This window comes from Gobio gobio (genome assembly GCF_949357685.1).
Source record: "Gobio gobio genome assembly, chromosome: 20".
NCBI classification, from domain to species: Eukaryota; Metazoa; Chordata; class Actinopteri; order Cypriniformes; family Gobionidae; genus Gobio; species Gobio gobio.
In genome coordinates, this window is record NC_137113.1 from 41,297,767 (window position 1) to 41,312,560 (window position 14,794).

The window sequence follows — 14,794 nt, forward strand, 5'->3', positions numbered from 1 at the left end:
AGATCGTGAAAGCATTTCAATATAATCTTACTAAGACATTATTGGGGAATATAGAGTGACAACAGATATTTATATGCATTTTAAGACTATTATAAAGATCTCACTGACTGACATTACAAGCTATCAGAATTTCATCTTACGTTTTGACAATATAAATATCAGCAGGTACATTTTTGCTCAGTTTGAGCTTCTGAATAAAATTAAGGTGTTTTTTTCCCCTCTTTGAAAATCTTAATCATAGTATAATAATATCATAGTATATGCGCCATAAAAGCCTGAAGTATGAAACTCAACTAAACACAAACACACATACATAAACTTTCATTTTAATACCATGAAAAAAAAGTTAAAATAATACGAACTAAAAAATTCACCATTAAACTAATACAAGGAAACATTATTTAAAAAAATTTTTATTCATATGCAATAATATAGAAAAATATAGTAAAAAATAAATAAATAAAAGTATTTAGCAACACATTTTGATGCATGCAGAGTAAGGTGACCAGATTTCTGAAATGGAAACTTGGACATTTCCGATTTGAGTGGTCAAAATATCACTAAATCTCATTTGTTATTAGGCCTGTCCATTAATTAAAAACAGGGACAATATATTTTTGAATGTTTTTTGTTGTCGTTGTGGGCTGGGCTCCCTATATTATTATTAACATTAACAATTATTATGATTTAGTTTTATTATTATTACGATTTTTGGTCTGGTTTTAATACAATTCACTGCACCCGCAAAAACAAAAACAAAAAAACAATCAAACAATGAAAACAGTTCATAGTAAAACCACCACTGTAAATCACAAGCCGTTCAAAACAATATTAGAACATGATTTAACAAAAACACATTACACAAATAAAACAACATAAATATGGAATAAAACTATTTAACAAATATAATTGTATTTAATACTTTAATTTTCACAAGTTTATACTGTATAAATTACTTTTTTTCTTTTACTTCAAATGTTTTGTTACGTTTGTGCTTGAAATAACTGTTACTATCTTTAATTGGTCTTGTTATTTTGCATTTTAGGCTCATTTTAAGCATGTATTTAAGTATGTGTGCATTCTGCACATGTATTTGTTGTGAGCTAGGGTAAGGTGTAATTGTTTAGCTTTTATATATATATATACACACACACACACACACACACACACACACACACACACACACACACACACACACACACACACACACACACACACACACACATATAGTAATTTGTACTATATGTAGTATGTTAGTATGGTAGTATGCTACTACCTTGAAAGTGATAACGATGTTTCTTTAGATATTTGACGATAATGGCGGTCTGCTCTCGGTTACGTTCATCATGAAGCTGCGTGCGCGACCAAGTAGAGTCAGCGCAGCTCACAGCGCCATCTGCTGGTGAAAGAATTACAACATGATGCCCCAGCAGCTGCTGTATGTTGGGCTTTTTTGCAATGTATATGCCGGTTGTTTTGAACGAGCTGTAAAAAACGGGGACATTTCTGGAAAACGTCCGCCTGGTAATTGTAGAGATATCTAGCATTTCTGAGTGATGATGATGCAGAGGAATCACTGAATCAAAGTTTTGAACTGATTCAATGAAACAGATTCAGACTTTTTATTAAAGAAAACGTCCAAATTAAGTTCATAACTATTCAATAAATGTGTTTAGATCGATGCGCGGTCACGTGCTCTGCTCATATGAATGATTTGAGTTTTAGTTGCTATGGCGACGCATGTTATGAACATTGTTATGAATTGATTCTGATCTCATATGCAGGCGCACTGATCGCGATCTGTTGTTGAGAGAGACGAGGCGAATTCAAAAACTTTTGCAGAATATTTTCTGTGCTGACTGAGATTTTGAAGCTGTTCGGACGATTCCTGAGACAAGAGTTTTATTCTGGAAGAACAACGCAGGAGATATCCTTTACACAGAGTTATATTTTTGAGTTTTAGTTCTTATTATTTATATAGTGCTATCTTATTGTTCTTTTCTTATTTTAGGAGTTTCAAATTTTATTTCTTTTTATTTTTTTATTTTTCTGGGAGGAGTATTTTTGAGGAGAGTTTATTGTTTTGTATTGTATTGTGTTGTGTTGTGTTGTGTTTTGTGTTTTGTATTGTTTTTATTCCAGATTGGAGGAGGATGTCGATGGCGAATATGATGGGTGAAACAGGAGGTGAGTGCTTTAGGTGTTTCATTTGTTTATGGGATGTTATGTTTCTGAAATATTCCAGCCTCTCCAAATCCAGGAGAGCCACTTTCTCTCAGACGGCTGGTCAGGAGGTTTGGAGACCCTGTTCTGTTCTGATGACCGACCCAGACACAGATCCAGGAGCTTCCTACACATTTAGCACTTCTGTCTTCTGAGTTTTGTGTTTCTGTGTCCACAGGTCAGACGGACAGGAAGAGGGAGTGGCAGAGCGGCAGCCGGGAGAGCCAGGACGATGGACGTCCATCCACTCCATCTAAACTCTTACGCAGAGGTCAGAATAGGCTTTTATTGAAGAAGTTATTGCTCAGTTATCAAATAATGTGTCATTGAAAATAGAAAGTTGAAAAATAAATAAATACAGTAACAATTTGATGTGACCACTGACATTGATTATTAATATGATAAGAAATATCTTCACCAAGCATCATGTCCATATCATCTTTGTCCCTCTCTGACAATATAGTGAGGTGGTTCTCTAGAGAGTCGTTGAGCCTCAGCAGCCGAGGCACGTACATCGTCGAATGGAGTGGCGATCGGTCGGATAGCCTAAGCGAACAGGGCAGTTCCAGCGACTGTTGTTTGTCCAGGTCCGACAGCCTCGAAGAGTGGATGTGCCCTCCGCTGCCAGGTCAAGTTCCCGTCGAGCCAACGGAGACTTCAAATGGCCTTATGGAGGCTTCACCAGTGAACAGGAGCTCAACAGGTGAGACTGAAATAAAGCTGGGCGGTGTAAAGTGTACAGATGGAGATTTTTGCTATTTCATATTTCATTCTGACAGTCACAGTACAGTCACATTTAATTTCCTTTTGCTGAAATTTTCTTTCTGGAATCAAAGGGGTGGTTCCGTGGTTTTTTTCTAGGCTTGGTTGTGTTTATGGGGCGCAGTATAACATGTCTTAATACTTCTTTTTTTTTAAAACGCCGTATTTTTATTCTTATATTTTACCTTTATTCCACACCGCTGTCTCCACTGTCCTTTGAGCGGCTTGTTTGCTTCCTGCTTCTATGAAGCCCATCCCTCTGAAAAACGCAATGGTCTTAGATTGGTTAGATGGCCAAATGTAGTTTGTAGTTCTGCAACAGCTCTCTCTCTCTTTCGTAATGACTGCGACGTGGCCTCGCCCACTTTGTTGCGTGTTCACGGGGGCAGTGTTTATGTTAATAGCAAGGGTTTATGATATCAACAAACCGGGAAGAAGCTTGTTGTAGTCCAAACCGGCCGTTTTTGTAGGCAATAAACTGCCATAACTTTAAAAGACAATATCTAACTTTCAGCGCTGTAACTTTGCAGATACTGTTTATGCTCAAGCAGCAACATTACACACTAACTAAAGTTAAAAAAGTGAAATCGCATGCAACCACCCCTTTAACAGTAAAATGTAAGTTATGTCATTATATCACAGCCTAATTTGGCGTCAGAGATGTTTCTAATAATTCAGTTTTGTTTTCTTCATTTCAGAAAAACCTGCCGATTGTAAGAAGAGGAAAGGAGATCGTTCTTTCTTCAGGAACGTGTGTCAGGCTATGAGGCGCTCGCTCCTCTGCTGTTGTCTCGGTGCTGAGGATGTTGTGGAGCCGTTTGTTCCTCCAGCGGATCTGGAGCCAGAGCCCGATCCTGGTCCATCATCACCTGATCCAGATCCCTCCGGCGTCCAGCCAAATAACGGTCAATCCGCAGACATTATTCCTCCAACATTGTTTTAAACAGTATTATTATTGTCTTGTTTGCACTGATATTTTAAATATAAAACAAAGGATCTAGCAAGCTCATATATTTCTCATATTTTATTTTTCAGACTCCTTTGAGACTCTCTATAACGTGGGAGAGATGATTGGATCCGGAGGATTCGGAAGAGTGGTTTTTTTCCTCTGATTCCTTGGCTCAAGCCGATTCGATTGCACATATGACGTTTTATAATTTGACGATGATTTTCCCGCCATTTTTAATTAACCTACTTTTGCGAACTCCTCCGAGGAATTTTCACAAACATTTTACCAGATCATCTTCAGACCATGCTGACAAAAAGTTATGGAATTCAAGTTGATTAGTTAAATCGTTTTTCGATAAACGCGCAAACAAATTTTACGTAGCTGTTGCAAAAATACAAAAGGCAATATCTCCGCAACGCTTTATCGTATTCAAACCAAACTTGGTACATGTCATCACAAGCATGACCTGAGGCAACATGGAGCGTTTCGGCGCAGGGCCACCTACTGGTCCAGAGATTCCAAAAAATTGCTATTTTTGCTTATAACTTCTGAACCGTCTGTCCAAAAATCAAAGTGGTCTCGTTAGATTCAGGACGGCATGCTGAGTCGTCTGATATAAAAAATTTTTTAAAAGAATAAAAAGAATTCTTTTTTTCAAACGCTTATAACTTTGGGTGTGGTTGACTTATTTTCATGGGAGTAATGTTTTTTGTCTCCTGAATCCTTGCCGAGTCCAACGACACCAGACTTGCCAGGTTTCGGCCTTTGGTTTGTGCAGCGTGGTAATTTAGCGTTTATAAAACGTTAGCTGATATCTTCAAACCCACTCGTCCGATCGAGACGAAACCAGCATCAGAAGTTTGGAAACAAAGGTCGATAGCTATAAGTTAATACCCAAATGTCAAAATATTGATAGTAAGGGGTAGTAAAATCCAATCAAAGTCAGGTGTCAGTAATTTTTTATGTGTTTTTTCATATAAAAAGTCTATAACTCCTAAACAAAACAAGATATTTTCACCAAAATTTACACACATATGTATGGGCTCACTCCGAAAACACATAAAAACTATTGTAGGATTGTGCCTCTTGGTGGCGCTATAATTAAACAAAATATGAAATTGGCTCTATACAACTCAATGTTTTAATGTGGGGTTTTAACATTTTTGCTTCAAATGTCTTCACTAATTTTTTCATTTGGTCTGCTGCTAGCTTCCTTGTTTGCTTTTGTTGCACTTGGCCCCAGTATTGCTGCTTGCAGCCATATTTAAACTAGCATTTGCTCATCAAAGATTACTCCATTGGGTTCTGACCTCATAGGGGCGGGAGAGAGCCTGGGATGTATGTTTTATCTTTATTGTTTTGAGCTTTGTACATGCTAATAGATGTAAATAATATATGTTGTAAGGTTGAAATGTCATGAAGGTTTGTTTGTTTATGCTTTGTCACCTGTTTGTAACTTATAGGTTTTCCCCTAAAATTATGTTTTTCATTTTTTCAGACAGCCATTTTAGGGCAGGGAGGTAGTGTGAAGGAGAGATTTAATCTCGTTTGTATTTTTTGGTCCTGTACATTGGCATAGCCAACTTACATTCGTGTATAGCAAATTTATTTTCCTCTGTATTATTTTTCTTAAAACCACTCTGGACTGTGCATTTTTGTCCCTGTCACTTATTTTACACCTCTGTCCGCTGGTACATCCTGACAATAGTGTCTTATATGTGACCTGATGACCCCTTTGAATAAAAGTATCATTTGTTTGTTGAACCCACAGCCTTGCAAAGTACACTTCTTTTATTTATTTTTATTTTATTGGTTTATTTGATAGGGATTATGCATATAAATGAACATTGTTGTATAAAAATACATCATGTAAATATGCCAGAATTAGTCAAAATAACTACTTTTCATCTGCAGTCCCTAGGCAGGTAACATAAGACTAACAAGAAGACAGCCCACAATCAAACAGCATTCATTCACTATAGAGTAAAATATACAATAATGACATATACATTGATAAAACAAAAAACAAAGACACATAATGGCAAAGACATTGTTCATCCACCTCTATACTGCATTCAATAAACAGTGAAAATGTATGGGTGATAAATGTGTGAGCAGGGGCGGGTCTAGACAATTTTTCGTGGGGGGGGCCAGGCTGGGGCACAGACTCAGAGAGGGGTGGCACATTTAAATACATGTAAACAGTGAACCAGTATAAATAGCCCTACACTGGAGGTAATAATACTGTATATTATTGATAACAAAACATATTATAATGAGTGAAAATGAATTAAAAATGAGCAACTTCAAATTTGATATGAAATAACAAATAACTCAACAGTAGTAGAAGAACATGGGTTGTGGTAAATGCAATGCAAGCATGATTTTTTTCCATCATAATTGTATATAGTTGTAAACAAGATGGACCAACATAATTGACAACAGTAGAAAGGCTTTTGAGCTCAACAAGAAGCTGTAGCAGTGTTTATTCATATTTATATTACATTATAAATATATTATATTTGTTTCCCACAGGATTTTTTGAGACTATGCTGGGTAGACATTGGTCCCTCTAGGCTAGGGGTTGCTCCCCAAAAGAAAATTGTTCATTTTAAATTTAAATGCATAAATCTGGTGCATTTTGAGAGAAAAATTAAGTGACTATCCATAAAGAAATGTGTTTTTTGTAAACAATTTTGTACTTTAGTAGTAATTTATTTATTTATTGGTTGCATAGATATGAATGGTGATGGTATAGGGCACATAAATGATAGTTCATAAAGGGTAAAACATGGAGAGTATGCATTCAAACCATCAAAAATATACAGCAAAAGAGGTTACCTTCGTTGAATTAACTTATTTCTAGAATAATTAGTGGGGGCCTGTAATACATATTTATTATGTGAATATTTAGGCTATAGGGTCTAACTGTTCAAATTACTCATGGTTCAGTCTGTATGTGCTATATTCAGGGAAAAAATAACTACTGTCAAATAAAAATAAAGAAGATAAAAACAAATGATCTAACTATGCAAAAGCACAAATAAATACAATCAGAGCAAAGATACTTATAAAATAAACAGTGCTTTTCAGGTTTTTCTGGTAGATCTAACATTAGTTCTCAGAAATGGAATATCAGTAATCAAATGTAAAATTGCATTGCATAGCCTATTTGACTGTATAAATTAAAGACTGTTATTAAAGGTATAAAAGCTAAAGCAGTGAGTGATTTCCTTGTCTTTTGTAGTTTGATTAACATTAAAAACACAGACAGCAGGAATATTAGTTTGCTAGAATACTCAAGACGATCATGTTGACAATTTTTGTGTGAATTTGTCCGTTTAGGCGGAAGACTTTAAAGAGAACTCAATATTTGCTCGCTATCTGAGACGCGGGTTTGCGTGCTTCGGATGAGCACACACACACACACACACACACACACACACACACACACACACACACACACACACACACACACACACTCTTCTCACAGCGCACAACTTCTCATTCGCGTCTTCTAGCTCCTGAATTGGCTTATATTTAGTTTATTTTTGTGCTCAAATGTTTTTTTATAAGCTTTAAAGTAGAGAAACCAACCACCGCACTTCGCCGTCCGTTTGCGCCCACTATTTACTCCGATAACAACACGTGACGGTAGAGTGGTTCCTCTCCAGTGCAGAGGCGCTCCACAACCACAACAACAACAGGGGGATGAGTGCAGTGGCCACTTGCATGCATACAATAAAATATAAATAAATCAATGCTCTGTAAAATATTAGTTTTAGTTAAGAAAACCGCTGGAACTACTTGTAAAGAATTAATACTGACAAGTCCAACAACATATTACCTTCCGACTCTGATGGGTGGGGGGGCACTTGGGGTGGCCAATTACATTTTGGGGGTGGCCCGTGCCACCCCAGGCCCCCCTCTGGCCCCGCCCCTGCTTTCAGCTGCGGTCTTGACTATCTTTTTATAGGCCTACCTAAATAATAATGCTGTAAAACTTTAAAGGGATAGTTCACCCAAAAATGAAAATTAGCCCATGATTTACTCACCCTCAAGCCATCCTAGGTGTACCCAATATGACATTCTTCTTTCAGACGAATAAAATCTGAGTTAGCCTATATTTTAAAAAGTCCTGGCTAATCCAACAAGTTTTCAACAAGTCCATAAGAGTGCATCTCTCCATCATATAACTGCAATACATGGCTCCGGGGGGTTAATAAAGGCCTTCTGAAGCGAAGTGATGCATTTGTGTAAGAAAAACACCCCACCTGCACGACTGGGATTTAAACCCGTCTCATGTCTTCTACTGGTTAGATCAGTAGCTAATAATATCAGATTTGTCTTATTTTAAATAAACACAAAAACATAGATGAAAAATAAACTTAAAGGGATAGTTCACCCAAAAATTTAAATTAGCCCATAATTTACTCACCTTCAAGTCCTCCTAGGTGTATATGACATTCAGACGAATAAAATCTGAGTTATATTACAAAAGTCGAGGCTAATCCAAGCATTAGAATTTGATTCATAGTTGCTCTGTTTTTGAAGTCCATAAAAAGTGCATCTGTCTGTCAAATAACTGCTCCACGCGGCTCTGCGGTGTTAATTAAGGCCTTCTGAAGCGAATCGATGCGTTTGTGTAAGAAAAATATCCATATTTAAAACTTTATCAAGTAAACTTTCGACCGACCACGTTCCCTGTTCAATTTATGGAAAAATTGTTGAAAGTTCCCCTGCCGATCGAAAGACTAACGTGACCAGGAAGGCTCGTCATGACGTCACGTACGCATCTTGAGTTTCACTTTCAACATTCAACACTTTTCCATGGAATGCGGTCGGTCGAAAGTTTACTTGATAAAGTTATAAATATGAATATTTTTCTTACACAAACGCGTCGATTCGCTTCAGAAGGCCTTTATTTACACCCCGGAGCCGCATGGAGCAGTTATTTGACGGACAGATGCACTTTTTATGGACTTCAAAAACAGAGCAACTATGAATCAAATTCTAATGCTTGGATTAGCCTCGACTTTTGTAATATAACTCCGATTTTATTAGTCTGAAAGAAGAATGTCATATACGTCTAGGATGACTTGAGGGTGAGTAAATTATGGGCTAATTTACATTTTTGGGTAAACTATCCCTTTAAGTAAGAAATTTACTTTTGCTATGGTTAAATAAATGTTCAGTGATATCTTCCAAAGATTTTTTAATTTGGCTCAACACTTAATAATGTTTATATGGCAACTAGTAAATACACTAAGCTTTGTCATCTGGCATGTGTGGAAAGTTTTAAACCATGTGTGTTACAACTAACTCCGTTTTAGGAGTGAACTTGATAAAAATTCCTTTATCAAAGAATTTTTTTAAAACCATGATGGGAAAATTTGGTTACTCTTTATTTTAATGTGTCCCTGTTACATTTAAGTACTGAGTAACAATGAACTACATGTAGCCTACTTACTATTGGGTTAGGGTAGGTTTTGTTTAGGGTTAGTTGCATGTAGGCCTAATTATGCGTAATTTATAGTTGTTAACATAGTATTTATACATGTAACGTGTAGCCAGCGTGTAACAACGGGACACATTAATATAAAGTGTTTCCAAAAAAGTTCCAAGAGGCTGCTGAAAAAAGTAGGGCTGTACTGTGTTTGCATTCATATACATATAAATACAGGCTATTATGTCAATGGTTGCACTCATTATTATTATTCTTTCTGACTCGTACGTGACCAATAAGAGACAAGTTCCGGGCTACAAAGCCCCGCCTATTTCAAGTTACACGATCTCGCGAATTGACAATCTATCCGTTTCTTTCATTTCTGTGATTTTGAGACACGGCCGTTTTGACAGCTCTGTAGTGTACATTAACAACCAAAGACGCCCGAGCTGAATCACTTCTTCTCTTCTAATGGGTGTTATAAAAAGGTTTTAACGGTGGAGATCATAGCCTCCTTCCGGTCTTCATGTCAAGCCTTTGGAATAGTGTGTATTCAACATTGCCCACTATCTGCCCCTAGCTTGTCCATGTCGGTCCGGCGCTTCCCGGGGCTCATGGAGAGCTCCGGGTCTGCCGAGCCGAGCAGGGAGTTGTTCGAGGCCTGCAGGAGCGGAGACCTGGAGCGGGTGAAGAAGCTTGTGCGCCCGGAGAATGTGAACAGCAGGGACACGGCGGGCAGGAAATCCACCCCGCTGCACTTCGCTGCGGGTGAGTGCGACTGTGATTTCTATTCTATTCTATTCTATTCTATTCTATTTCTTACTGTTTCTGTTCTATGATTCTATGCTATTTGTATTACTGTCAATAATATATTTTATTACTGTACACTTTGTATTATATCGCAAAAACAATTGAATTAATAATTAATCAACTACAAAAGACAAAAGCTTCTTAGCATATTTATGATTTTTTTTTTTTAGATTATTGAATGCATTTTTTTTGTTGATGTTAGTGTAAATATAATTAAGTTGGCTATAAGAACACCACGTGCTTATGTTATTTCTGGAACACTCTGAAATCACATATTCATCGTTATTGCCTAATTATATTTACATGCATAGACACTGTCACAGTTATATACATATATTACACACACACACACACACACACACACACACACACACACACACACACACACACACACACACACACACACACACACACACACACACACACACACACACACACATGTATATATATATATATATATATATATATATATATATATATATATATATATATATATATATATATATATATATATATATAATTTAATTTTTTAATTTATTTGTATTTATTTTACACTAAACTACCAATACAGGTAACACTTTACAATAAGTTCCCATTAACGAACATTTGTTACAGTCTTTATTCATCTTTACTAATATTAGTTCATTGTTAGTTCTTGTTAGTTCTGGTCCATTAAATAATATTAACAGATGCAACCGATTTTAATAATGTATAATTATATAAACTAAGACTAATACATGACCAATATAGTTATAGTTTTAGTGAAGGCTTTAATTAATCAAATGATAAGTTAAAAAAAATTATCATAGTAGTTAATAAAATGAGAAATTCATTTTTCATTATTTAATTATTTAAAACATTTTTGATTAAATAAATAAAAGTATTAATTTAGAAACAAAATGATCAAATGGACTGGCCCTCTATTATACAGAAAGGTGTACAGCTCTACACATTATAATGTAAACAGGCCTAACGTGAAAAATGGACTACTGTTTTATTGATTATAAAGGGGAAAAATGTTTAGACACTATCAAAAAGACGTGTTATATCTCATAATGATGATAATTTTAATTGTAATTAATTTTTTTATTGGATGTTATCAACACAAATATGTTGTTTCCATTGTCATTATATTGTCAAGATACGTGTGTGTGTGTGTGTGTGCCACAGCTTGAGAGACAGCAGGTGAATGTGTGTGTAATGTGTGTGTTGCGTCTTACCTTAGTTTCCCTACCGTCCACCACAGTGACCCTCAGTACATGTGAGTGTATATATATGTTAAAACACTGTGGTATCAAATGTTCTAATTTGTTAAACTGTTTATTTAAGTTTAAGTTATGTTGTAATATTTTCCTCTATGATGTTTATTATTATGATTAATATTATTATTAATGTTCATATGTATAATTATTTATGTTCATACATGTATTATTATTTATGTTAATATATTCCTAGCTTTGGCAATATTCTATGATTTACATTTATGCCAATGAAGCAATTTTGAATTTGAATATGTTAAATGGGCAAAAATTGTATTGTTTTTTTATTGATTGATATTGAAGAAGTTCCCTTAAAACTCCCAGTATTGCAGCGTAATGTTGAAGTTGGGCCTGACAGAAGCGGACCATTTATTAAGCCCGCGGCTCTTTGACTCTTCTGTGGCAGGTTTTGGGCGTAGAGATGTGGTGGACTACCTCATTCAAAACGGTGCTAACGTGCACGCCTGCGATGACGGTGGTCTGATCTCGCTGCACAACGCCTGCTCTTTTGGTCACGCTGAGGTCGTCAACCTGCTTCTGCAACACGGGGCCGATGCCAACTCCAGAGACAACTGGAATTACACTCCACTCCACGAGGCTGCCATCAAGGGCAAGATCGACGTCTGCATTGGTAAAATGTGGTCTTCTAGTAATAAAGTTTACAGTGTCATATTCATACATTAATTACTTGTTTTGATGAAAAAAGTACATCAAACGTGGATCTCATCTGCATGTTGAATGTTTAATGCATAACTGTTCATATCATGTTTGTCATTGGTAGTTTTACTGGAACATGGTGCTGAACCAACCATCCGAAACACTGATGGAAGGACAGCGCTTGACCTGGCTGAAGCCTCCACCAAAGCTGTGCTGACCGGTGAGTGAGCTCTTGAACCTCTTGAAGCTTTAGTCTGCAGTCTAATTGAATGTAATGCGAGAGGAAGATTGGCTTCTGGGAAATGATACAAACACATGCCACATTTTCTTTGTGAGTTATATAACACTAGAAACATACACTGTGAACTAATTGGTTAAATCAATTTTCATTGCCTTTAAAATGCATATTGTATGGAGGACATCATTGGGCAGGATGTGGAATAATATTTTTGTAAGTAATGGAATAAAATTAATTCATTTTTATTTTTTAACTCTTTCCCCGCCCGCGTTTAAAAAAAGTTGCCAGCCACCGCCAGGGTTTTTGATAATTTTCACAAAAATGTAATGGCCCATAGAATATTTTGATGTATGAATATCTGAGCATGCAATATATCAAAAGAAAGAGCATACCCTCTGCTTTTAAACAAACAAAAACTTTTTACTCTAGCTTCCATCATTCCTTAAATATGGGTAAGTTTCATAAAAAAGCAACATTTTGTACAAAAAGCTGAGAAAATCACGTTTTTTTCAAAGACTCCATCCAGATCTGATTCAGAGTGATGATCAAACACAGATGGAGTAGATGGAGTCCATCAACACCCCTAATGCTTGCACAGTCCTAGAGCTCATCCTGAGTCGACATTTCATTCAGTAACATTAGACAGTTTTGATTTATATGTTTAATGTTGATGATCACGTTATTTTACATATGTATCTGCTTGCATACGATCGCTTGTTTTTTTGCGACTTCTTCGCCTGTGTTTTGATCAGGAGATTATGTACTCATTCAGAAGATACGTAAGATACGAAGATAAATAGCGGAAAATTCCGTGTTAGGCGGGGAAAGAGTTAATGAATCATTTTGGGATTTTTCTTCCATCTGATTAAAGGTGCACTATGTAAAAAAATTTCAGTAAAATATCCAAAAACCACTAGGCCAGTGTTATATATTTTGATCAGTTGAGTACTTCCAATATCCAATATTTGTAAATCGTAGGAAAATTGCTATTTTAACCAAGGAACCGGGACGTATTAGAGAGTCGCCTGTCAATGGCGTCATATCTGCTTTACCCTCGGTTTCCAGTTTTATTTAGCAGAAACACTTTACTCTTACTGCAGTGTGAACAAGTGTCATAGCAGCCGTCGAGCGATTGCACAGAGTAACGTCATAACTTCATTTTCAACACACTCAAATGTATCTAATATGGTAAACAGAGCTGCGTTACCTCATACTCATGACCAGTAAAGCAGAAGTGACGTCAGCGAATGTGGCATAATAAAAGTCCCGCCGCTCTTCTTATTAACAATCGCTTCAGCGGCCTCGCTCAGCTCCACAACACTCGGTCCGGCTCTGCTTCAAACTATAGTAACGTTAATAATCGCATCCATGAACATGATTTCTGCCCGAGTCCTATTCCAATGCTTTTCCACCGGCTGTGAGGTGAAGACCACATGTCCCAAGATTCTGCGCTCAAACGTGGCGTCATCAAACTACGCCTTTGTTTTGAACAGGCGGAAAAGTTACATGGTGCACCTTTAATTGATTAATCGAATAAATAATCGACAGATTCATTGGTGATCTAAATAATTGTCAGTTGCAAAACTTCATGAGTTTATTTTTGTTTTTATTACATGTCTTTTGGGAATACTTGATTCTCATGCTGCCTTCACATGCTATTGGAAATGTCCTACTTCCCACTTCTGAAGTCGTGATTACGAGCTCTTCACATTCATGTGCTCTGTTGTCAGAAAGAACAGGAATCAGGAGACTATGTTTATTCTTGCCTGTTTATTGGGAAAATCGGATGTGATATTTAGCGTCCCATTCATTGATAACCATTTAAACATTCACTGCACTAGTATCTAGATAGTCAGCTTGCTGACAATTTCGGTCAAATACAGGCTATTTTCACTGTGTATAAAACACAATATGCTTCAAATTGTTATTCATAATGTAAACATGCACTACTAAAACGACAAGACAAGGTGATGGAGCTTATGTGGAAAAAACTGATAAAGAATACCAGTCACAGCAACAATCGTTCTCCCCTCCGCCATGTTTAAAGTTTATGGCCCTCCCAAATCGGGAACTCGGGTATCAAAATTATCCCTGAACTTCCCAGTAGAACTTGAGAGGGCATTCATATCCATTTTTTAACTAGGAAACTCGTATTTACAATAATAATTAAGTGTTATTCCCACAATTCCCATTTGTTTTTCCTCTATTTGTTTATAAGACTGTGTCTGGTAATTGCCAATTTACTCAAGGCTGGCGTGTTCTCCTGGTGGCTTGGCTTTTCATTTGGGCTCAAATGAGATTTCCATTTATGTTAATACACTTCATTCTTTTTTAAATCTAGGTGAATATAGAAAGGATGAACTCCTCGAGAGCGCAAGGTAATAACAATTTAAGCTCGATATTGTTCAGGAGACCTGAGGAGTGATGAATATTGCTAAGCTAAATTGCTG

General features: G+C 36.5%; 1 protein-coding gene across 1 annotated transcript in view; it reads left to right on the forward strand.

Moving 5' to 3' along the window:
• The first annotated feature begins 9,747 nt into the window (after positions 1-9,747).
• Positions 9,748-14,794, forward strand: part of LOC307143717 (poly [ADP-ribose] polymerase tankyrase-2-like) — a 48,295-nt gene continuing 43,248 nt past the window's right edge. The window contains exons 1-4 of the mRNA XM_079845475.1: positions 9,748-10,148; positions 11,856-12,080; positions 12,231-12,326; positions 14,686-14,722. Of these exons, the coding sequence (XP_079701601.1) occupies positions 9,968-10,148; positions 11,856-12,080; positions 12,231-12,326; positions 14,686-14,722 (539 nt within the window). The 5' untranslated portion in view covers positions 9,748-9,967. The remainder of the gene's footprint in view (positions 10,149-11,855; positions 12,081-12,230; positions 12,327-14,685; positions 14,723-14,794) is intronic.